The sequence below is a fragment of the Podarcis liolepis genome (genome assembly GCF_965112155.1).
Source record: "Podarcis liolepis genome assembly, chromosome: 15".
Taxonomy (NCBI): domain Eukaryota; kingdom Metazoa; phylum Chordata; class Lepidosauria; order Squamata; family Lacertidae; genus Podarcis; species Podarcis liolepis.
The window spans coordinates 28,787,635-28,812,838 of NC_139566.1; the positions used below are offsets into that span (position 1 = coordinate 28,787,635).

The following is a 25,204-nucleotide window of genomic DNA, read 5'->3' on the forward strand; positions in this document are numbered from 1 at the left end:
TGAGAAGGTCATTTGCCAGAGAAGGAGAGGTCGCAGGAGAGCTGCTTGACAAGGCAAAGAGGGAAAGCCATGCTTTATTTCTGCTTGAATCCAAGGCTGCGGCTATGGGAGAAGCAAGACCTTTTGGGCCACCCATCTGGCTATTGTCCTTCTCACTACCGGCCAGTGGCAGCCATAGGGGAGCAGTTGGGGCCAGAGGTGCCACTTTGTAAAGGAGAATGGTGTTTGTGTGTGAAATCGCACGTGTGAGGTTGCCACCTCCTGACATGGCATGCATGAGCATGTTTAGCCTGGAGAAGAGGAGGTTAAGGGGTGATATGATAGCCATGGTCAAATATATAAAAGGATGTCACATGGAGGAGGGAGAAAGGTTGTTTTCTGCTGCTCCAGAGAAGCGGACACGGAGCAATGGATCCAAACTACAAGAAAGAAGATTCCACCTAAACATTAGGAAGAACTTCCTGACAGTAAGAGCTGTTTGACAGTGGAATTTGCTGCCAAGGAGTGTGGTGGAGTCTCCTACTTTGGAGGTCTTTAAGCAGAGGCTTGACAACCATATGTCAGGAGTGCTCTGATGGTGTTTCCTGCTTGGCAGGGGGTTGGACTCGATGGCCCTTGTGGTCTCCTCCAACTCTATGATTCTATGATTCTATGCCCTCCCTTCCTAAGCCTGGCAGAAGCTTCCTGGGCTTTGGGAAGGAGGCTCCAGGCTTTAATACTCTAATTGACCAGGAACATTTAGGGGACTAGCCTAGTCCTCCTACTTCACTGACCACAAGTTACTGGGGCCCACTCATTTGCCAATAATAATAATAATAATAATAATAATAATAATAATAATTTATTACTTACTTATACCCTGCCCATGTGGCCAGGCCTCCCCAGCTCCCAACAGAATATTAAAAACACAATAAAACACCTAACATTAAAAACTTCCCCAAACAGGGCTGCCTTCAGATGTCTTCTAAAAGTCAGATAGTTGTTTATTTCCTTGACATCTGATGGGAGGGCGTTCCAGAGGGCGGGTGCCACTATTGAGAAGGCCCTCTGCCTGTTTCCCTGTAACCTCACTTCTCGCAAGGAGGGAGCCGCCAGAAGGCCCTCAGAGCTGGACCTCAGAGCTGAATGATGGGGGTGGAGACGCTCCTTCAGGTATACCAACAAAGAGCAGCTTCCTTTCTTATACTAAGGAATAACTATGGGGATAACTATGGTCCTTGCCTGGCCAATTCACCAATGGGACCCTGAATTAGATGTTAACTCTTGGTAGAACCAGGAATTAGAAGGGACTCAGGCATCATAGACCCTAACCCCCGACCCCAAACAACTCACAACAATAATATCCCGGCTGACACAAAGCTAGCCGTTGGAGAGAGCAGATCCCTTTCACGTTCTGTCGAGAGAGATGGTAATCAATTACCCAAACTGGTAATCCATTATCTAGAGCAGGCAATGACTAAACCCGGACTTCCCTCCATCTGCCTGCAATGCTGAATTAAACAATTACATGTCAACTGCCTATGCCAGGAAGAGGTGGGAGTTTATTTGGGGTCAAGATTAACAGGGGAAATGGTAGATGGGAAAAGAGGATCCATCTAAAGCCCAAGGAAACCTCCCTGTCACCTGCTGGAAATCGGGAGCCCAACAGCATCTAGCTCCCCATCCCACGCTCCTTTGGCATGTTGGGGGCCACCTGGGACACCAAGCCACTGACCCCCTATATGCTTCCCATATACAGTTGTACCTTGGAAGTCGAACGGAATCCGTTCTGGAAGTCCGTTCAACTTCCAAAACATTCGGAAACCAAAGCACGGCTTCTAATTGGCTGCAGGGAGCTCCTGCAGCCAATTGGAAGCTGCGGAAGCCGAGTTGGATGTTCAGGTTCCAAAGAACGTTCGCAAACCAGAACACTCACTTCTGGATTTGCGGCATTCGGGAGCCAAAACGTTCAAGAACTAAGCTGTTCTAAAACCAAGGTATGACTGTATATACTGTCATTAACCAGCAGTAGAAAAAGGGTTTTCACAGATTTTCTTAAAATCTTCACTGGCACAAAAGATACATCAGTCCATGTTGCTCATTCCAAAGAAATAGTTTTATTTATATATTTTTTCATAAAGTTATTTCATGCCCTTGTCTTGCCAGGATTTCATTATTTCCTTCACACACATAACGAAACCAACACTTTTTCATGTTTGCATTTTGCAAAAGCTCTAACCTCTACAGTGTTTATTAAATGATGTGCGCCAACGAAGCTGCCTTGCTGCTTCTGTGATTTTTCTTTGGCACGGCCTCACAAGCAGAGCAGGTTCGGGAGAGGCAGCTGCCTTGCTAAGGCTGTAGCAAACATGCGGACGAATATGCCCTGTGGCAGGAAAAGGCATTCGATAAGGCAATGGGCCTCTACCTGGTGTACAAAGATGGCTGCCTCCCATCATCCCAACAAACCCCACTCCCTCCTGGATCCTGAAATCGGGGATCAGAGACATCAGTAGGAGAGGGGGGCGATGAAAGCAGTCAAAGCTCAGTCAGTAGAGCATGAGACTCTATCACAGGGTCGTGGGTTGGAGTCCTACATTGGGCAAAAGATTCCTGAATTATGGGGGTTGGACCAGATGACCCTCATGGTTCCTTTCAACTTTACAATTCTATGATTCCATGGCCCACAAGGCACTTTCCCAGAGAATCCTGAGGCAGGGAGCCATGATTAACACCCCTCCCCCGCCCTGGCCTTGTTTGGAGCAGAGTTTCCCCCCACCCCCAGCCCTATTGGTGCACGGTGGTGGATACCTTATTGTGGTAGGATCTCTGAAGCTACCTCAGTAATACAGTGGTGCCCCGCAAGACGAATGCCTCGCAAGACGGAAAACTTGCTAGACGGAAGAGTTTTCCGTTTTGGAGGTGCTTCGCAAAGCGAATTTCCTATGGGCTTGCTTCGCAAGACGAAAATGTCTTGCGAGTTCCTGCGGGGTTTTTCCCCTCCCCCCCCTTTTCTAAGCCGCTAAGCTGCTTATCAGCTGATCCGATAAGCTGATAAGCCGCTAAAAGCCTTTAATAGCGCTAATCCTCTAATCCGTCAATGGGCTTGCTTCGCAAGACAAAAAAACCGCTAGGCGAAGAGAATCACAGAACGGATTCTTTTCGTCTTGCGAGGCACCACTGTACTTGAATCCTATGGGATCCAATGGGGATAGGGACCGTTCTGGCATTTCAGACTATAATGTGCATTGTACAGTCAGTAGCTCATAAGGAAAACAAGCCTTATGAGGAACGGTTGAAGGAGTTGGGTATGTTGGAGCCTGGAAAAGACGAGACTAAGAGGAGATATGATAGCCATCTTCAAATATCTCAAGGGCTGTCACATGGAAGAGGGAACAGCTTGTTTTCTCCTACTGTGGAGGGTAGGACTTGGAACAATGGCTTCACGTTGCAAGAAAGGAGATTCCGACTAAACATTCGGAAAAAACTTTCTGACAGAATTCCGCGAGAGGTGGTGGGCTCTCCTGCCTTGGAGGTTTTTCGGCAGAGGTTGGATGGCCATCTGTCATGGATGCTTTAGCTGAGATCCTTGCATTGCAGGCGGGTTGGACTAAATGGCCGCTGTGATTTCTTGCAACTCCTACCATTCTGCGATTCTAGCTATATGATTGTCCTGACATGGGACTTTTCAAATGAAAATGTTGCAGCCTTTGAAAGGGGGGACAAGGTTTTAATGCTTGCTGGGAAACAGAAGAAGGAGCAGTAAAAGAGCGAGAGCCAAGGGAGGCAGGGAGAAGAAACACTGGCAGCATGACCATCCCAGAAGAAGCTGGAGAAAGAGAGAGACCATGTTGTCACCATCATGGCAGCTAAAAGAGGGACACCTCCGCTCAGTCTTCAGGCTTCAGCCAGTTGTTAAAGCGCATCGTCGAGAAAACTAACAGCTACAGAGATACATCACGGTTCTTCTGGCTATTGGCAGTGCAATTGTGGGACTGACACCAAAATCAAAAGCCTGGGAATCATCAAAGGTCGTTTTGTACCATAAAATAGTGAAAAGGTTGGGTGGCTCGTATATAAAAACCCAACAAATCTAGCGACGAAATTAAAGGAAACCCAAAGGCAGAGAGGCACAAGCAAGAGTTATTTGAGGTAGTTACTGCTCTGCGTGAAGGAAGGAGGAGAAATTATTCCGGGTGGCCACACGGGAGCACTACAGGCACAGCTACTGCTCAGAGAACTTGCAAGGAACTCAACAAAGCAGCAGTAACACACTGTTAAAGCAAGATATGCCTGTCCAACCAGCAGGAGGATCCAGCCCACATAACACCTACAGGGCACAACAGGGAAATTTCTAGAAAGAGAAAAAAGCATCCTTACCCCCCAGTCCCTTGGCACAGCTCAGGGGGTGGGGTGAGGGACACTGGCAGAGTAGCTCAAGCAAACTTAAAGGAGGAAAATCTACCACAATCGCTTAATAAAAAAAGAATCCAGTGCACGATGGAAGTTCTTTCAAGGTTCCGTATTAATTCACTTTTTAAACTTGGAGTGAAGTAGCCAGGACTTTTCTCAGAAGGATCTCTAGCAGGGATTTGCGGAATATTTTCTATATTTTAACACACTTTCTGTCAAAAAAATATGCCCCAGGTACGTTAATACATGTTAAAGAGGCAGCCCATTCGTAGATCGGGGGGTGGGGATGGGATTGTGGGTTTCTCCTAAACTAAACTTCTCAATACATTTGGCTATCAATACATTTCAGCATCGATTAAAGCGCAGGTGGGTTTTCCCTCCTCGTGAATCAATTTCACGTTTAGAAAACGGTCCCCAAAGCAACACCCTGGAATAGCGCATTGCTCCCCCTAACTGACCAAGCCTGGCAGCTGATGGTCAGAAACGACATTTTAGGGTTCAAATTCCAGACTCTGGGCATTATTTCTTATACAATGTATAAGAAATTCTAAAACTGAAAACCCACTAAAAATCTTGGGAGTGGACATTTCCGTACAGGACTTTTAACGCGCAAATCAGTATTTGAGAAACAGAAAATGTTCCATCCCACCTCCCCACTCTAAACTCGCTTCAGCTGCAATTTTTACCCCATACTGGGAATTTGGGGGTGCAGGTGTGTGTGTGGAGGGAGAGATCTGCCTGGTGGCACAAAACCAACTTTCTCTCCCTGTGTCCCTGTCGTTCTCCTCCATCCTTCGGGGGCTACAACATGGTGGACTTTGTTTCCTCGGAAAGACTCTTGGACTCCTCATGAGCCTGCGCTTTGAAGTTCCGTTTGTTGAATTCCTCAGAGATTTCCAGAAAGGATTTCCCTTTGGTCTCGGGGAGGAAGAAAGCGACATAGAGGGCAGCAGAGACGCAGACGATGAAGAAGGGGACATAGCAGTAATGGCCAAGGCCTTCCTGAGGGGAGAGAGAAGGAGAGGCCTTCAGTTTGTCCGTGATGCACACAAAGCGAGCCCCATAATCAAACTGTTCTGAACAGTCCCCTCTGGGGCTGCTCAGTTTGCTCTGGGACTCCCTCCTACCCAAAGTGTCTGCAACGGTAGCCGCTTAAGGATTTGCATTTGCGGTCCTGATGGTCACCAACTTGGTAAAGGTAAAGGGACCCCTGACCATTATGTCCAGTCGTGGCCGACTCTGGGGTTGCGGCACTCATCTCGCCTTATTGGCCGAGGGAGCCGGCGTACAGCTTCCGGGTCATGGGGCTGGCAGGACTAAGCCGCTTCTGGCGAACCAGAGCAGCGCACGGAAACGCCGTTTACCTTCCCGCCGGAGTGGTACCTATTTATCTACTTGCACTTTGATGTGCTTTCGAACTGCTAGGTTGGCAGGAGCAGGGACTGAGCAACGGGAGCTCACCCCGTCATGGGGATTCGAAACACTGACCTTCTGATTGGCAAGTCCTAGGCTCTGTGGTTTAACCCACAGCGCCACCCACATCCCTGGCCACCAACTTAGACTGCTTCAAAAGAGGATTAGAGTTAGACCAGGCACCCCCAACCTGCAGCCCTCCAGATGTTTTGGCCTACAACTCCCATGATCCCTAGCTAACAGGAACAGTGGTCAGGGATGATGGGAATTGTAGTACAAAATATCTGGAGGGCTGAAGGCTGGGGATGCCTGAGTTAGACAGTCCTTTTTGTTGGGGATAATTCAGACTGAAATTCCCAGGTGTCAGAAAAGTTGATTTATGTGTGCCACTACTGCGGCCCATGTTTTGTTAGCCCCCAAATGGAAAACGAGCAAGGTCCCAATTAAAGAAAAATGGCAACTTAAGCTGATGGAATATGTGCAGCTTGCAGACTTAACATATAGAAATTGTGCACACCTTAAAAAGTTGGCAGCATTAAGATAAATTCAACAGTGTAAATAGGTTTTGATGGATGCAATAATGGAATACTGAATGGTTTAGTTTTTGTAAAATATGCAGGGAATTATGCTATGCAAAATGAAAGAGAAGAAGGGAAGTCACTGATATTTTAAGGATGTTTAAATGAGTATTTTAAATTGTAAAAACAGAAAATTTAATTACCGTATATTTTGCTCTATAAGACTCACTTTTTCCCTCCTAAAAAGTAAGGGGAAATGTGTGTGCGTCTTATGGAGCGAATGCAGGCTGCGCAGCTATCCCAGAAGCCAGAACAGCAAAAGGGATTGCTGCTTTCACTGCGCAGCGATCCCTCTTGCTGTTCTGGCTTCTGAGATTCAGAATATATTTTCTTGTTTTCCTCCTCCAAAAACTAGGTGCGTCTTGTGGTCTGGTGCATCTTATAGAGCGAAAAATATGATATATATATATATGCGCATACTAAAAAAAAATGCTTTGACAAATTCATGGAGGAGGCTGTCAAATCCGCTTAGTAGGATTGCAATGCAAATCGAAATTGGACAGAAAAGAGGAGTGGTGGCTTCAAATGGGTCCCTCCCACTTCCTATCCTGTCCCAATAGCATTGACCCATGGTTCAACCCAGCATGGCAGTCGGATGGACAGAGTTTGCTTACCACAAGGAAAGGAAACACCATGCCCACCAGGAACAAGTTGGCCCACAGCAGAGAACCGCAGATCATGCAGGCAGCTGGGCGAGACACCTGGTCGAAAATCTCCATGGGCATAATTACCGTCACGCCGGCTAGGCAAATCAAACATATTTTTCATCACTTTCTCTCTGGGGCTGCAAGGGTCAAGATGTAACGCCAGGGCACTAGCATCTATCCAGATTGTGCGGGTGTGTTAATGGCGAGAGGCTATAAAGGAAGCTTTCTCAAACTCGGCCCTCCAGATGTTTTGGGACTACAACTCCCATCATCCCTAGCTAGCAGGACCAGTGGTCAGGGATGATGGGAATTGTAGTCTCAAAACATCTGGAGGGCTGAGTTTGAGGAAGCCTGCTTTAAAGAAATAAATCTTCACCGGGAGGGTGTTGAGCACAACAGAGCACAACTTGCTCAATTTCTGCTGCACCTGCCTTCTCTTTGGAATGTCTCCATAGCAATTGCTTTGGGCATCAAGTTGAGAATCTCCATCGGCAAGCATCTAGTCCTCATGGATGCCAAGGCTTCCAAACAAAACACCCACGTCGTGTTGACGTGCGTGCCTGCTCTTGTTTCAGGTTGGACGTGAGCGCCCCAATGCACAGCTTTCCAGGGGGGTAGTCCGCGCCGTTCTGACTCACCTGGCCCAATTCCAAAACTCAGGATGTAGGCAAAGATGCAGGACATGCTAAGGTAAGGCATCCAGCTGTATTGGTCCTGCAAATCCAAGGAGGCAAAGGCAAAGGGGTTAGTGGGAAACTGCAATCAAAATCCAAGAGTGCATATTCTTGCTAGTTCATAAGTTTAGGAGCAAATGACCACAGAACTGTATTGCTGATAGGCGAAGACTCAGCCCATAGAGATGTAATTGGTAGAGAGGGTTCTGTGTGATGTCATTTCCACTACTCTCCTGGGAGGGCTATGTAATTTCCTGTTCCTCTCCCACCCTCTCTCTTTCTTTGACAAGTCATGCCTGAGACTGTTTCTACTGTGAACGTAAGTATTTTACCTGCACATTTTTATTGCCGCTGTGGCTGAGAACCAGTGCAAAGACTATGCGTAAGTAAATCCTGTTTTAAGCTTACTTCCACAGTCGGTTGTCTGATTTCTTTGTTAAGGGGGGCAAATGAGAAGGGGGAGCCAGCTCGCTTCATTGCTGGACGTAATTAAAAGAAGGCTTCACAGTCTATTCTGACATGCCTCAATTTTTCTCCCAAGTGTGGAACTTTTTATTATTAACATTTTATTTAAATCATTTCAGTCACAGGAAATAAAGTGATGAAAGAGAAGGAAAGAGAAAGAAAGTGGGGGAAAACACACATTAATGCCTAAGGATGGAACTTCAAACTCTGTTCAACAGACACACATGAGCAGCTGGAGGGATAAATTGCTATTAATATATCCTCTCCTACCCATTAAAGGTAAGGGACACGGGCGGTGCTGTGGGTTAAACCACAGAGCCTAGGACTTGCCGATCAGAAGGTCGGCGGTTCGAATCCCTGCGACAGGGTGAGCTCCCGTTGCTCGGTCCCAGCTCCTGCCAACCCAGCAGTTCGAAAGCACGTCAAGTGCAAGTAGATAAATAGGTACCACTCCAGCGGGAAGGTAAACGGCGTTTTCGTGTGCTGCTCTGGTTCGCCAGAAGCGGCTTAGTCATGCTGGCCACATGACCCAGAAGCTGTATGCCAGCTCCCTTGGCTAACAAAGCGAGATGAGCGCCGCAACCCCAGAGTTGGCCACGACTGGACCTAATGGTCAGGGGTCCCTTTACCTTTACCCATTAAAACCCATTCCACAGAGTCGGACTCGTATTTGGGTCCTGCTCAGCCCCTCCTTCAAGAGCTCAGTTACCTGCAGGGACAGGGCCACCATGAAGACAATGGCCCACAGAGACATGAGACTGTATCCGCCCATCACCAGCTTCCTTCGTCCGACATGCTCAATGATCAGATTCTGGAGCAAAGCAACACAGGGAAGTTATCGCCAGGACTCTCACGCTAAACCTGCCCCAAAGCAACAGGGAGTTGGTCTCACGGCAGGTCTAATTATTATTTGTATTATTATTATCGAGTTCATATACCTGGAGGTCTCAGGGCGGTTCACAGAAAAGATCACAACATACATAATCAGAATAAAAACAACAACCCAATAACACCCCTCCCCAGAAAAGAGCCACATTTTAAAAGGGTATAGGATGTCAAACAGACATTCTAAAGGTGTGTAATGAAGGTGCCAGGCGAACTTCCCTGGGGAGAGCATTCCACAGGTGGGGAGCCACTGCAGAGAAGGCCCTGTTCTCGTGTTGCCACCCTCCGGACCTCTCAAGGAGGAGGGACACGAAGAAGGGCCTCAGGAGATTATCTCAGGGTCTGGGTAGGCTTTATAGGTCAAAACCAGCACTTTGAATTGGGCCCAGAAACTAATTGGTAGCCAGTGCAGTCGGACCAGGATCAGACTCAAATCCTGGTTAACACTCTTCATTGTAAAAAATAAAAGGAGGGAGGGGAGACCAGGCCATTTGATGGTTCTGCAGGCAGACACCGCACCCCCCCACAGCACCCCTGCTTTCTGCTAGCAGGGTGGATTCAAAGTTCTTCCCTTTGTCTGTCCTGAGTTTCACAACTAGCTATGCCCAAGAGGGTCACATTATCTCTCCCTCTTTCCATTTCCCCCCACATCACGTGAAACTCGCGCAGTTCCATCCACTTCTCGGCCTTGTCTCTAAAAAGTGCTGCAACCTTTTATCGCTCCACGCCCTTCATCCCCCTGGCTGCCCTTTTCGGAACATTTCCCAGCTCAACAGTACCCATTTTGAGGTGAGGCGAACAGAACTGGGCCTGAGAGAGAAGGCAGACTCCCACCCCCGTCCGGAAGCTCCACTTCCCCCAGAAATGGGTCCCCACTTCACCGCTCACAGACACCCCCCCCCCCCGACAAAGCGAAAGGTCCAAGCGCTCTCCGTCACTGTCTATCGGACAAACCAGTATTTTTGGGGGGGTGGGGGTGGGGGTGGGGAACAGCATCAGGAAGCAAGTTGCTGCCAAAGGGCAGCCGAGATTCTCACACAAGTCATGGCGGTGATCAGCTCGCAGCTGCCCGTGCCGATTATGCTGTACTGGATCTTGTCGTAAGGGATCCCGGCCTCTTGGAAAACGGTCGAGGCATAGGAGTACATCTGGGGGACACAAAGGGAGATGGAGGAAGGATGAATGGAGAATGGCAGGGCTCTGGTTTTGCTGCAGACATATACAGGAAAGAGAAGCAGAACTCAGGAGGGGAAGAAGGGATAGCGGGTGGTGGTATGGGTAAGCATATTTTTGCAAACACCTCTCCAAAGAGCACCTCCTGTTCTTAAAAAGGTAAAGGGACGCCTGACCATTAGGTCCAGTCGTGGCCGACTCTGGGGTTGCGGCACTCATCTAGCTTTATTGGTCGAGGGAGCCGGCGTACAGCTTCCGGGTCATGACTAAGCCGCTTCTGGCAAACCAGAGCAGCGCACGGAAATGCCGCTTACCTTGCCGCCGGAGCGGTACCTATTTATCTACTCGCACTTTTATGTGCTTTTAAACTGCTAGGTTGGCAGGAGCAGGGACCGAGCAACGGGAGCTCACCCCGTCGCGGGGATTTGAACCACCGACCTTCTGATTGGCAAGTCCTAGGCTCTGTGGTTTAACCCACAGCGCCACCTGCCTTCTCTCCTGTTCTTACACAACCCCCAGACCTGTGCTGTGTGGGTCAAGGATGGCCAAATCCCCCCAGAGTCCAGCCTGGCTCATAATGCCTTTGACAAGCCCACCCGAAGGGTCTCTCTCTTCTTCTGGAGCCTGGCACTTTTGGGTAGCTCCTGCCTGGCCCGGCCAAAGACCTGAACTGGCACCCCCCCATCAGTGGCATAGCGTAGGTTGCTAGTGCCCGGAGCCACATGCAGGGAAACAGGTGGAGTACACATGCACATTCAGGTGTTTGCGGCGCCCAAGAGTTCTCAGTTGCAGAGATGAGTTGTTCCCTTGTCTGGAGAGGTCACTTCCTGGTTGAAATGTTGCACCCCTAACAATTTTGCACCCGGGGCAACTGCCTCTGTGGCCTCCCCATGCTACACCACTGCCCCCAACCCCACCAATACTCAAGCTGATTCCCCCCTGCCTTCTCCTCCCTGTCCCCAGTCACTCACAGAGTCGTTGCCGCAGAGCTGCATGGCGCTGCTGAGGAAGACGATGGTGATGAGCTGCCACCTCACGGCCGGGTCCCTGAAGAGCTCCCAGGGGGCCTTGGCTGTCACCCCTCGGAGTGCCGCCTGCTCTGCCAGCAGCTCCTTCATCTCCCCGCCCAGGTCGTCGCTGCCCCGCAGCTTCTGCAAAGCTGGAAGAGGCAAGAGGGGCAACATAAGGGCTGCAAGCATGAAGATGGAGCGGTCAAACTCCAGGAGATGCTCCGAGTTTTATTAGGGATTCCAAACATACTCTGAGCACCTGTTGAGCTCCTGGAGCTTGGGGTGAGCTTGAAAGCAAATTAGGATGGCATGCGATAGCAGGGGTACGGGAAACAGCTCAAGCTGCTCTTGTTGTGAATCTACTTTCTCCTATGGGAGGAACCATGCACCATCCCCTATGGATCTTCCCTTAAACAGGATTTCCCAAACTTGGATCTCCAGCTGTTTTGGGACTACAACTCCCATCATCCCTAGCTAGCAGGGCAAGTGGTCATGGATGATGGGATTTGTAGTCCAAAATTAGATGGAGACCCAAGTTTGGGAAATATTGCCTTAAACATACACATGAGTAGCGATTATTTATACAGGGTGAAGCCTGCCCTTTTGGATCAAGACCAGGCCAGACTGGAACTCAGAGCCTTTGGAATGGAAGCAACCAAGGAACTCGATGCAACAGGAGAATCAGAAGGCAGTTTTGTCCTGGGCTGGTTTTTTTTTAAAAAAGCAAGGAGAAGCACTGAGCACACCCACCACAGATGCAAGATTCCTCATCTCCTCGGTCGATCAATAGGTACCGGGGGCTTTCCGGGGCCCAGGGCAGCAAGACCAGCTGGATCAGAGCAGGCACTGCGTTGCTGGCCAGGAGGAGAGGCCAGCATTCCTCCGCTCCTAAAATTTCTCTGCATTAAAAATACAGAATTGTGTGAGCAGAACCTTTCTGAGCCAGCAGTTTGGGCCTCGCCGAGCCGAATGTACGTATTTACTTTTTCTTTTTACGTCTGTTTGTCACTTTTCGCACACAGAACAGTGGCCCCAAAGCAACTTAACGCCTTAAAACCCCATTTAAAGAAAGAATAAAATGCAAGAGCTGCAGCTCAGAGGAAGAAGGCCCCGATTTCAATCCCGAATGGCATGTCCAGGTAGGGTTTGAGAGAGACTCTCTGCCTGAAACCCTGGAAAGCTGCTACCAGTCCGTGTAGACAATGCTAGATGGAGCAAGGGTCAGACTCAGCAGAAAGCAGCCCTGCATAATCCTAATACTAGCCCCACCTCAGCTTCTTTCTCTGTGCCCCAGGAAGGGCTTAATGTAGCTGCTCAGCATCTAATTGCCATTCTGGGCAAAGATGCTACAGATCATTATGAGACCAAGTCGCCGGGATTGCTGTGCTTGGAGTACCCTTTGCTGCAAGAGATGCAGAGGTTTGCTGTGGCCTTGCTGATTTCTTTCTTCTTCTTTTTAGGGGGGTGGAAAGAGGATGGTACCCCCCAACAGCTTCCCCAGGATGCCCCTTTCAGCCTTACCTCAATCCAACCACCTGTCCCATCACCAACCCCAGGGCCGTGAAGGATGCAGACGTCAGGGCCACGGCTCCACGGAGTTCCTTGGGGGCGCTTTCTCCCAGATACATGGGCTGGATGTTCATGCTCACGCCTGGCCAGGAGGAGAGACAAACACGGATCAGGGATGTGGCAGTGCTCCAATCTATAGTGGTTCATCCTTCCCCCCCACGCACACACAGAGAGAGACTCCAGGCCGGCTGGGACTGGTCAGATGACATTTATTTATACCCCAGCCTGCAGAAACAACAGTAACTTTTTCCAAGTTCTAACCTTTGCCCAACCTCGCTTGTCATCTCCTCCTCCTCCCCACCAGGCTTGCATCTCGTCCTAATGTTTCCCCTCTCATGCCCCAAAACTACCAACTTTGTTTATTGCTCTAGGAATGTTCAAAGGTGAGGGAGGCACTTGCCTCCCAGCCCCCCGCCCCCGCTTGCTTTCCTTAGGTAAAGGTAAAGGAACCCCGACCCCTCGACCAGTCGTGGCCGACTCTGGAGTTGCGGCGCTCATCTCGCTTTATTGGCCGAGGGAGCCGGCGTACAGCTTCCGGGTCATGTGGCCAGCATGACTAAGTTGCTTCTGGAGAACCAGAGCAGTGCACGGAAACGCCGTTTACCTTCCCACCGGAGTGGTACCTATTTATCTACTTGCACTTTGACGTGCTTTCGAACTGCTAGGTTGGCAGGATCAGGGACTGAGCAACGGGAGCTCACCCTGTTGTGGGGATTCGAACCACCAACCTTCTGATCGGCAAGTCCTAGGCTCTGTGGTTTAAAAGAGTTTGGATTTGATATCCCGCTTTATCACTACCCGAAGGAGTCTCAAAGTGGCTCACATTCTCCTTTCCCTTCCTCCCCCACAACAAACACTCTGTGAGGTGAGTGGGGCTGAGAGACTTCAAAGAAGTTTGACTAGCCCAAGTTCACCCAGCAGCTGCATGTGGAGCATGTGGAGGAGCGGACGCGAACCCGGTTCCCCAGATTACGAGACTACCGCTCTTAACCCCTTGCTTTCCTTACATTCAGTCAATTATCATGCCCCTTCTGTCGTCTCTTCTCCAGGCTAAACATAATCAACTCCTTCAACCATTCCTCATAAGGCCTGGTTTCCAGACCCTTGATCATCTTGGTCACCCCTTGGCTACACACCTTCCCACTTGTCAATACCCTTCTTAAATGGTGGTGCCCAGAACTGGACACGGTACTCCAGGTGTGGTCTGACCATGGCAGAATAGAGCACGACTATTACTTCCCTTGATCTGGACACTATACTTCTGTTGATGCAGCCTAGAATAGCATTTGCTTTTTTTCCTGCTGCATCACACTTTTGACTCACGTTAAGCTGGTGGTCTACTAAGACCCTTAAATCGTGCACAGCTTTGAAGCCAGTTGTCCCCCATCCTATATTTGTGCCTCTGATGATTCCTTCCTAAGTGTAGAATTTTATATTGGTCCCTATTTAAATTAATTTTGTTAGTTTTGGCCCAGTTCCCCAATCTGTTTTCAGGGAATATCGAATCCCAATTCTGTCTTCTGCGGCATTAGCTACCCCTCCCAGTTTGGTGCCATCTGCAAATTTGATAAGCACCCCCTCCATTCCTTAATCCAAGTCATTTATTAAGATGTTGAAAAATGCCAGGCCTAGGACAGAACCCTGAAGCACCCCAGTTGGCCCTGTTTCTCGGGGTGACAAAGAACTGGCAGAGAAAGATCTGCTGACATGGATTCCTTGACTGAAGACTTAAGGGCTGCCTGGTTATTCTTCAGTTGGTTAGACGCTTGTCAGATTCGCACACACTCCCCATTTTCAGTGGTGTGGCCTGCAGGGAACCTTGAACTCGCCCACTCCTCCTTACCTACCAGAATTGATTCCTGCAAGAAATCTGCTCAGCAAGATCATTTCAAAGGATCTGGCCATTTGGCTGAATCCCACCAACACCGCAGCCAAGACCACAAACAAGTTGTTCAGCAGCAAAGATTTCTTCCTTCGGAGAAAGAAAGAGGGATAAAATGTGAAATATACTCGGAGTCGAGAGTGGATTTCATGCTCTTTATTCAGCTCATAGTGGTGAGGAGGAGTGGAAGTTCCTCCAGAATGCCTGCCTTTTATACATTATTTACACAATGGGCCCCACGGGATTGGCTAATTCCAGGATTCTGCTGTAGGCCAATCAGGTTGCGGATTCCCTTCCACCTGGAGCTGGATTGGGTGGCTCCTGTGGACCAATCAGACTGATGCATTCTGGATCCTATTGTTCTAGAACCAATCTGACTGCTGCATTCTGAATCCTATTGTTCTAGGACTAATCAGACTGCTGCATTCTGGATCCTATTGTTCTAGGACCAATCAGACTGCTGCATTCTGAATCCTATTGTTCTAGGACCAATCAGACTGCTGCATTCTGAATCCTATTGTTCTAGGACTAATCAGACTGCTGCATTCTGAATCCTATTGTTCTAGGACCAATCAGACTGCTGCATTCTGAATCCTATTGTTCTAGGACTAATCAGACTGCTGCATTCTGAATCCTATTGTTCTAGGACCAATCAGCCTGCTGCCTTTTGGATCCTATTGTTCTAGGACCAATCAGACTGCTGCATTCTGGATCCTATTGTTCTAGGACCAATCAGCCTGCTGCCTTTTGGATCCTATTCAACTCAGTACATAACAAAAGGAATCAGGAGCCCAGTTCAGACGTAATGTGGATGCACATCACACCCCTGTGCTTCTCCCCTCATGCGTTGGTTTTGGCACAGTGACTTTCCTTGGTCAACTCTAAGTTCCAACCTCCATGTGACACCCCCTGCCTTGGCCAACCCTAACAGCCCCCTCTCCCTTCAGGATCAGTGCCAAGGCCCAAGGGAGCGGCTCCTGGGCCTGCCCTTCCCTGGCTCATAAAGCCAGCTGCACCCGCACGCCCCCCCCCTCACAGGAGGGAAAGCTGCCTGGAACGCCCAGTTCTTCCCAGGGAGATGAATGTCAGTCTTGGCAGGAGGAGATAATGCGGGTGAGAATGGTTCTTGGACTTTGGGTGAACTCCACATCTATCATCCAAAGCAAGCAGAGAAAGCCTCAGTGAGTGGGCTGTACTGGGACCAGCACCTAGATCTCTCACCTGGGCTTTGCCAATACTCCCCGCAAAAACAACAACATCAACCCAGGTCATTTGGATTCAGGCTAGGTTGATTGGAACAGGATTCGTTTCAGTTTAATAACTGGTTTAATTACACGTAACTGATAAATTGAGGCACTGAGATGCTGGCAGTAAAAAGTTCAACGTCTAAAACGCAGGCTGCGTGAGTTCTGCAGCAGCCACCCCACCCCTCCACCAGTGCCGAATTTAAGTATAAGCTAAACAATCTATAGCCAAGGGTCCTATTCTCTTGGGTGCCTCCAAAAAATTTAAAGGAAAAAAAGCAAAACCTGGATGTACATTTCCAAAATTCTTAATTGTATTTCAGTTCAACAATTACCGTATTTTTTGCTCTATAAGACTCACTTTTTCCCTCCTAAAAAGTAAGGGGAAATGTGTGTGCGTCTTATGGAGCGAATGCAGGCTGCGCAGCTATCCCAGAAGCCAGAACAGCAAGAGGGGTTGCTGCTTTCACTGCGCAGCGATCCCTCTTGCTGTTCTGGCTTCTGAGATTCAGAATATTTTTTTTTCTTGTTTTCCTCCTCCAAAAACTCGGTGCGTCTTGTGGTCTGTTGCATCTTATAGAGCGAAAAATACGGTACTTTGTAATTACAGAGAGGAGCTGAGGGAAGTCTTTGGGGGAGAGGAGGGAGGGTTTGAGGGAGGTGGGGGAAAAGGGGAGAAAATAATGACTATGACATGCTTTGATATGTTGTTATGTTGAAATTGCTAATAATTTTTTTTTTTAATTACTTTGATAAAAGACATATTTTGTTATGTGCAAATGGCTTTGGATACCTATTAGGTCCATAAATTACCATATAGCATATATTCAACACAAAAAACAGCGACAATCTGTTGTTGACAAAGGACAGCTGGATATATAAAGGGCCCTGTGACCTTCAGTAGCTTAGGGCCACATCAGACCTAAATCTGGCCCTGCCCTCCACCAACAGACTGACATAGGGCCGGGTCCCCCATGGGGCGTCAGCAGCTGAAAAGGGTTGTGAGTCTTAGCCCACTGAAGCACAAATCTACAAGGCACCTCCTCACCTTCCCAGCTTAATGGCCATGGGGCCCGCGAGGAGGGCTCCCACGAGACCCCCCAAAGGATAGATGGAGACCACAGAGGACCAGATCAGGGTGATCACCTTCCCCTCCAGAGGGCTGCCCGTCCGCTCCAGCCACGTCTCATTTGTGAAGCTCTGGATGTACTGAAATGTGCAAAGGCTGAAGTCACGTCGGGAGAAAACAGAAAACGGTCTTTCTACAGGTGCTGCATGCGACATATCATTTTTCCAGGACCTAATGTGGTGAGTATTGGATGGGGAGGAGAGATCTCCAGGTTCAAACCCCACCCACTGCCACCTTGCACCAGTCGCTCTCGCTGAGCCTGGTCTACCTCGCAGAGCTGTCGTTGTGGCAAAATCCGGGCGGGGAGCCACATATGTTGCCCTTAGTTCTTTGGAGGAAAGTGAGGATGCAGACATGGCCAACACGCTGCAAAATACTTGGGAGGGGAGGTGTACAAAAAGCACAAGAGGAAAGGAGCCTTCATGAAAAATTACATTTGCCCCTAAGGAAAGAAATACGATATACAATATCTTTATTGTCATCAGTGGCGTAGCGTGGGTTGTCAGCACCCGGGGCAAGGCAAGTAATTTGCGCCCCCTAACCCGTGGATTTTAGCACCCGAGTGCGAGCGCGCGCCCCCCATGTTGCACCCGGTGCGGCCGGCACCCTTGGCACCCCCCACGCTACGCCACTGTTCCAACGTTCAGCTTCACTGGATGCCCACGAGTTATATTGTACAGAGAGAGGGATAAAAACTTTCCTCTCTGTCCACTCTCTCCTTGCCATGCCTTAGTTTTGCAGGCTTCTCTCCTGTCGCCTCTTGCTTGTCTTTTCTCTAAACTAAAAACAAACCCAATGCTGCCGCCTTTCCTCAGGGCACCGGCTCCATCCCCTTGCTTAGATTCCCTCTACCAAAGCTGAAAGCAGCCTGAAGTTCCTCCTGATCGTGAATGGGAAACAGCTGGCGAAGCCGGCGGCCTGCCAGGGAAGGGATCTCTTCCTAACCTGCTCCACGGAGCCCGTTCCTTGCAAGCGCTCCGTGTCCCTCGGATGGCGAGCGCCTTTGGAAACGGAGCAGGCGCTTGCCAGTGAGCAGGCCCCCCCCCCGCCCCTTCCCAACCTAATCCTTTTAAAACCGAAAGCCCCTTAACCCGCTGGCGAGAGGCTTAGCCGTGCCTCGCCCTCCCACCGGCTTCCTCTCGGAGGTTTTTGGGGAGCGCAGGGCGCGGCGAGGCCCGGCGGCGCGTCGGGGTGCGGAGGCTGCCTGTGCCGGCCAGGCGTCGGTGGCGGTGTCGGCGCTGCTGCAGCGGCTGCTCCTCCTGCAAGCAGTGAGTGGAGCGCAGCCGCAGCGGCGGCGGGGGGGCGCGCGCGCTAGGGCGCAAGGCTGGCGGTGGCTGCGGGGAGCCCGGCGGAGGAAGGAACTTGTCCCTTCCCTCTGGACTCGCGCCCCCCCAGATGTTGCGCCCGGTGCGGCCGGCACCCTTGGCACCCCCCACGCTACGCCACTGATTGTCATTGTCCCATGCAGAACAATGAAACTGAAAAACTACATAAAACTACATAAAAACTACATAAAACATTCAAAACCCCCTAAAAACTCTAAAACCCCATTTTAAAATACACTATACTATAGAGACCCCTTATGCTGCGTTTAGAACCAGAATTGCATTTGCGTAGAAACTGTTTCTCAGACGGCTAGTCCTGGCCTTTATAACCCTAGACCTTCTTCCAGAAGGCAGAAGCTGAAAGAGATCTCTGCCGCTTTCTTATGGCACCTGGCAGCATAGATTTGATCTAAAGTGCGAAGAGTGCACCAATTATTCTCTCTGCAGTCTTTACAACCCTGGATAGCATTGTTTTTTCCCTGGCCGTGCAGCTCCCAAACCTCTCTCTGTCTGGCTTCTCTCCTGTGTTGACAGCACCAAAAGAAAAAAATTGCTGAGAGAGGGGGCCAGCTCCACTTGCTGCCTCAGTCTGTGAACCCATGGCAAGTTAACAGGATCACAGGGAAAGTACAGTGGTATCTTGGATCTCAAACGCCTTGGTTCTCAAACGTCGAAAACCCAGAAGTAAGTGTTCCGGTTTTCAAACCTTTTTTCAGAAGCTGAATGTTCAATGCGGCTGTCGGCTATTGTTTCAGGGGCACCTGCACCAATCAGAAGCTGTGCCTTGGTTTTCAAACATTTCGGAAGTCAAACGGACTTCCGGAACGGATTAGGTTTGGCGCTTTTGTTTTTGCTACTTATTTTGCGTTTTTGTTTTTGAGGCTTTTTCGGTTAATTTGTTTTTGTGACTGTGTGGAACCCAGTTCAGCTACTGATTGATTGATTGTGACTGTGGAAATGGATAAGAGCCCTCCATCCAAACAATGACTATCAGTGCAGGTACGGGGAAAAAAATAGTTTTAATATTTACCATCTACAATGCTGTCTTATTTATTTTATAGTACAGTACATTGATTATTGCTTTCATTTTATGGATCAATGGTCTCGTTATAGAGTAAAATGCATGTTAAATTGCTGTTTGAGAGGTTGTTTTTAAAAGTCTGGAATGGATTAATCCATTTTGCATTGCTTTCTATGGGAAATTGCGCCTTGGTTTTGGAACGCTTTGGAACAGACTTCCAGAATGGATTAAGTTTGAGAACCAAGGTATCACTGTAAATATAACCCCAGGAAACAAAAATGCTTCATCGACAGATGTGACGACCCTGGAACCCTCTAAACAGAGATGGCCTGCTCTCTGCTAACAGTCGGGGAAACTGGGATAAGTGTCGCCAGGTGAGGACTTACTGTGGTTGGGGCATTGATGATGGTGAGGTTGTATCCATATTGGAATGAGCCCCCAATTCCAGCAGCACAGACCGTCAGGATCAAGACCCGACCTTGAAGCTGAGGGAAGACCCAGAAACGTTCAGAAAATAAGGATGTTTCCTTATTTATTTGGTCTTCAACATACAATAACATTCTGCAACATACACAACTGAGGAGCACCAAATAGAACAATATAAATTTCCTAATACTGTATAGCAATAATCTACAAAACAAGACATTTCATATTAAGTGCCCAGTCACTTAAAGTCACCTATGCAACACAGTGGTTCATCTTAGAACATGGTTGGGCTGAGACTCCACTGGCAACAATTACTTCCAGGGTACGGCCCAAAAGAAAAAAAAAGGAAATTGATTGACAGTGAGGCAAACGCACTGAACTGAAGCAGCTTAAGATATCTGGGGTGATTGAAAGAATACAATATCAAGGGCAGATTTTCCTTTAATCCTTTATTTTTAATGAGGAATTTAAGATTGTAGGTCAAGTGGCTAATCGGGTAGGATAAGAACGTGATTATACTTTATAAAACCCTGAATGAAGTTTTTGAAATGGGTCCAATCCAACGACAGCCAAAAAGTTAAAGAGAAGGAAACATGAGAAGGAATAAAAATCATGGGCGTAGCCGTACGCGCCGACTCCCCAAATCAAGTAAATAAATAAAAATACTTAACGAAAAGTAGAAATTGTAGAAAGATTTTGACAGATTTTTCTGAGCACTTGGGGTCAAAAGAAAGTAACTTTAAACAACTGTTGCTGAGAGATTTCATTCCGAATCTGCTAGACAGAGCCAAGCATAGGATGGGTTGTATCCTGCTCCCTCCCCAACATAAATCCTGGCTACGCCCGTGATAACAATGGAAGGCACATCAATGGTTTTTGAAGAACAAATATGACTGTATTTGGGATACTGTGTCATAGAATCACAGAACTGTAGATTTGAGAAAGGAATGTAAGCTCTTTTTATATGCAATAACAGCAGCAAGAATATTATTGTCCCAAAAAAGGAAGCAAGAAGAGTTACCGTCGATTGAAGAATGGAGGATGAAGTTAATCGACTACGCAGAATTAGATAAACTAACAGGAAGGATTTGAAACTGGCGAGACCAGAAATTCACAGAAGAGTAAATTTACGGACTATTTGAAAAGTAATTGTGAAGAACAGACGACGTTTGTAGGGTTGCAAGAAGTTTTGTGAGGAGTATTATTGGAAGTATTGTAAAAATGGAGAAGGGGGAGGATGATTTGTTAAGAGATGGAAAGGCAATATAAAGTTAAGAAATGCATAAAGGTAAAGGTACCCCTGCCCGTATGGGCCAGTTGTGTCTGACTCTAGGGTTGCATGCTCATCTCGCTCTAGAGGCCGTGAGCCGGCGCTGTCCGAAGACACTTCCGGGTCACGTGGCCAGCGTGACGAAGCTGCTCTGGCGAGCCTGAACCAGCGCAACGCACGGAAACGCCGTTACCTTCCCGCTATAAAGCAGTCCCTATTTATCTACTTGCACTTAGGGGTGCTTTTGAACTGCTAGGTGGGCAGGAGGTGGGACCGAACGACAGGAGCTCACCCTGTCGCAGGGATTCGAACCGCCGACCATACGATCGGGAAGTCCTAGGCACTGAGGTTTTACCCACAGCGCCACCCGTGTCCCTAGAATTGAAATGCATAAGAAGTGGTTAAAACGGTGGATCATCAGAGGTGCTGATGGAAGTCCAAAAAGATTGTATAAGTGATAAGTTTTGTGGTACATTTTATAATTTATATGTTAAAATTAATAAAAATATTATATATATATATATATATATATATATATATATATATATATATATGAAGAACTGTAGATTTGGAATGGACCCAAAGGGCCTTCTAGCCACAGATATTGGCTATAAAATTGTTCTAAACTGCTTTTACCAGTGGCACACAAGACATCACAGAGACTGAATAAAATATATACCAGGTGAGATAGTAAATGTTGGGAGTTGTGGGTAATAATAATAATAATATTTTATTTATACCCCGCCCTTCCCAGTTTAAAAATGAAATGCATACGCCCATTAAATTAAAGATTTTGGGGAAAGAGATTAACAATTTCATTGGTAACTCTTTAAAGAGAGTTTTATTATCATTATTTTATTTATCCTTTTCAGGTTTATACATTTCAATAATTTTACAATCATCTTAACATTTCAAAACTTTACTTCCTTCCCCCTCTTTCTTTGGTTCCTTAAATTTATTTTTAATGTCTTCTGCATATCCAAATTAAATTAATTTGCTCATTTATTCATCTACGTTTAATATATACTCTTACAAAACTGCAGGTTATTACAATACTCATGTCAATACTCTCTTAAAGAGTTTTATTGGAACATTTGGAGGAACAAATCAAGAATAAGGAATTGATACAGAATTTAATAATTACTGCCAATATGTTAATTGGCACAAAAATGGAGAAAATAAGGTGCCAGTAATTAAAAAAGAGTGCTGAGCAAAAATTTGGAAGTTAAGTCTTGATGCAGAAGCTTCCTGGAGTGATTAGTTTAAGAGATGGCAGAGATAGAAGGGAAAATTTAGACATTAATTTAATTTAGAAAAAAGCAGATACAACAACAATATTGGTGGGTAACAGCTTTTCTGAGTGGCAGATAAAAATGTTTAATCTTTATAGTCTTCTGCGATTTATGATATTCTGCAATGATATTTGTTTACAGATTCCTGCATTTGGGCATGTTTCCAAATTTAATTTTTGGAGCGGCTGGTAGCTCCAGCCAGCCCAGCTGGGCAGGGCAGAAAGCATGGAAGGGACACCCCGCGCCGCCGGCCCCCACGCTTGTCCCCGGAGCTAGAGACGGCAGGCATGCCGGTTAGAGACGGAGGCGCTCCGGGTGGGAAGTCTCCGCCTCACCTGTCGCTGCCACTCGGCCGGGCACGCTGCGCTGGACCCTCCGGCGGCCTCCCGGGCCGTGCGCCTGGCGGGGCCACCCGGCGAGCCAAGGGGTCCTGGGCTGCCGGTCTGGGCAGGAGGCGAGAGGGCCGGGAGGGAGGACCCTTGCAAATATCCGATCGCCCGGGGGTTGCTAACTGTCGCCTCCCCCGCACCCCCCGCAGAGGAGCCCCGGAAGCGTGACGCAGCGGTCCTGGCCAGGTGTGCGAGCGGGGCGGGGCCTCACCTGGCGGCGCGGCGGCTGCAGAGGCTGCGGGGCTCCGTCCCGCATCCTGCTCGGCCCGGCTCGGCTTCCCTCCTCGGCTCTCCTAGCAGATGCCGGCCGGCTAGCAGGAGGGTGGGCGGGGACTTCGAGCTGGGCAGGGCTTCTTGGCTGGAGCTGAGCCCGGAGGCTCATCGCGCAACGGGCGACTCTGAGCATGTGCAGAGTGCCTCTGGGAGAGAGGCCAGCGGGGCTAGCCTAGTGGGTTCCAGGATCCCCTTGAGGGAGACGGTATGGCAGGGGTGGGGGAGGGGGGTGGCCTCTGGCCTGGTCCCACCCACTACAGCATCCTTTGGGTGCTTTTTTCGCTGGAGGCGACCGGGAGGGTCGTGGGGCCGCGTGGGGAGGGCCGGGTCGGCCACCCGGTCCTTCTGCGGACCGAGGATCGCTCTCCTGGTGCCTTTTCCTGAAGCCAGGCCAGCCCAGCCCCCGAAGTGCGACAGCTCCCATTTGGCAGCTCTGGCTTTTTTTTGGGGGGGGGGGTGTCCTAAATAGAGCAGCCGACGCTCAGTTACATAGCATTTGCTCTGCATGCGGAAGGTCCCCGTAGGCAGCATCTCCCGTGGAGAGCTAGTGCTGCTGCCGGCCAGTGTAGACAATACTAGATACTAGATAGAGCAGCAAGACAATTGCATTTTGATTGCTGCACAGATCTCTGGTTTTTGCGGGGGAGGGGGGAAGACTGCCAAACTACCTCGACTACAGTACTGTGACATTTGACAGCTGGATAGCTCAGTGGGTACAGCATGAGGCTCTTCATCTCAAGTGTCTTGGGTTCGAGTCCCAGTTGGGCAAAAGTTTCCTGCATTGCAAGGGGTTGAACTGGATGACCTTTGTGGCCCGTTCCAGCTCTACAATCCTGATATTCTATGTAGAGACATCACCTTGCCAACAAAGGTCCGTATAAAGCTATGGTTTTCCCAGGAGTGATGTATGGAAGTGAGAGCTGGACCATAAAGAAGGCTGATGGCCGAAGAATTGATGCTTTTGAATTATGGTGCTGGAGGAGACTCTTGAGAGTCCCATGGACTGCAAGAAGATCAAACCGATCCATTCTTAAGGAAATCAGCCCTGAGAGCTCACTGGAAGGACAGATCCTGAAGCTGAGGCTCCAATACTTTGGCCACCTCATGAGAAGAGAAGACTCCCTGGAAAAGACCCTGATGTTGGGAAAGATGGAGGGCACAAGGAGAAGGGGACGACAGAGGACGAGATGGCTGGATAGTGTTCTCAAAGCTACCAGCATGAGTTTGACCAAACTGCGGGAGGCAGTGGAAGACAGGAGTGCCTGGCATGCTCTGGTCCAGGGGGTCACGAAGAGTCGGACACGACTAAACAACAACAACAACAAATGCTACTGAGCACCTCCAAGCGGGAGCACACTTCTCCGCTCGGCCTCCTGCCGGCAACCGGCTCAGGTCCTCCCTGACTCCAAGCGGCTCCGGGGCATCCTCATATCTGACGTTTGGATCGCCCCGAGTTCCTGGACCCAGAAAACCCCCCGAACCTCTCGCCGGCCAACCAACCCATTTGCTTTCCGCGCCACGAAGGCCCGCCCCCCAATCTTATCTCTTGTCGGATTCCCCCTGCAGGAATCGCTGGAAGAAATCAGTGGATCGCAAAAGCGGTACCATCTTCTGCAGCGCCTTCATCCTGCTAGAAGTCCAGCCGGCCGAGGAGGAGGAGGCGACTGGGGCTGAGAGAGGGAAAGTCCTGCAGGGTCGGCCTGGGCTTTTGGGGGCAGGAATGCAGCTATTTAGTCACCCATTACCCCGGGAGGCGAAGAAGCGGCTCATTTACAATGCTTGCTCCGTAGTTCTCTGTTTATCCCTTCTCATTTGGGGACTGATCATTGCACACCAAGAACCTCCCAGTCACTATGACTTCTCGCGCTCCTGTTGACCTTCGCACCTTTCGAGGCTGTGAATTTTTACACGCCTGCTTCCTGAGCTGTCTGTTGCACACCATTAAATGCGTAAAAGACAGGTCTGATCCACTCCGGCCAGGAGGAGCAGACACTGCCAGCGTCTGTGTGAGGACAGCTTGCAGGACACCCTCCGAAGCAGATGGGCCGGGCCTGAGTCTTGGAGAATGAGCATCTCTCTCATCATAAAGATCACACACACACACACACACACACACACTCACACTCCTGGGCTGGGTGAGCCAGGAA

The 25,204-nt window shown here is 49.0% G+C and overlaps 1 protein-coding gene across 1 annotated transcript; it reads right to left on the reverse strand.

The window, feature by feature from the left end:
• Positions 1-3,168: 3,168 nt before the first annotated feature.
• On the reverse strand, positions 3,169-23,269 carry SLC2A11 (solute carrier family 2 member 11). Its single transcript, XM_083478707.1, has 12 exons — positions 22,996-23,269; positions 19,794-19,892; positions 16,981-17,141; positions 14,654-14,778; positions 12,759-12,888; positions 11,988-12,136; positions 11,199-11,386; positions 10,092-10,202; positions 8,879-8,980; positions 7,669-7,744; positions 6,998-7,125; positions 3,169-5,394 (listed from the first exon to the last, which is right to left on the reverse strand). Exons 1-12 carry the CDS (start codon positions 23,188-23,190, stop codon positions 5,194-5,196), a joined length of 1,665 nt encoding a protein of 554 aa, XP_083334833.1. The 5' UTR covers positions 23,191-23,269; the 3' UTR covers positions 3,169-5,193.
• Between the last annotated feature and the right edge of the window lie 1,935 nt (positions 23,270-25,204).

Coding starts and splice junctions, on each gene's coding strand:
- SLC2A11 (XM_083478707.1), bottom strand. CDS start 23,190: ATGCTCAGAGTCGCCCGTTGCGCGATGAGCCTCCGGGCTCAGCTCCAG. Junction 12,137..12,758: donor GGACAGGTGGTTGGATTGAG/GTAAGGCTGAAA, acceptor TTTTTAATGCAG/AGAAATTTTAGGAGCGGAGG. Junction 11,387..11,987: donor TGAGGAATCTTGCATCTGTG/GTGGGTGTGCTC, acceptor TGCCTCTTCCAG/CTTTGCAGAAGCTGCGGGGC.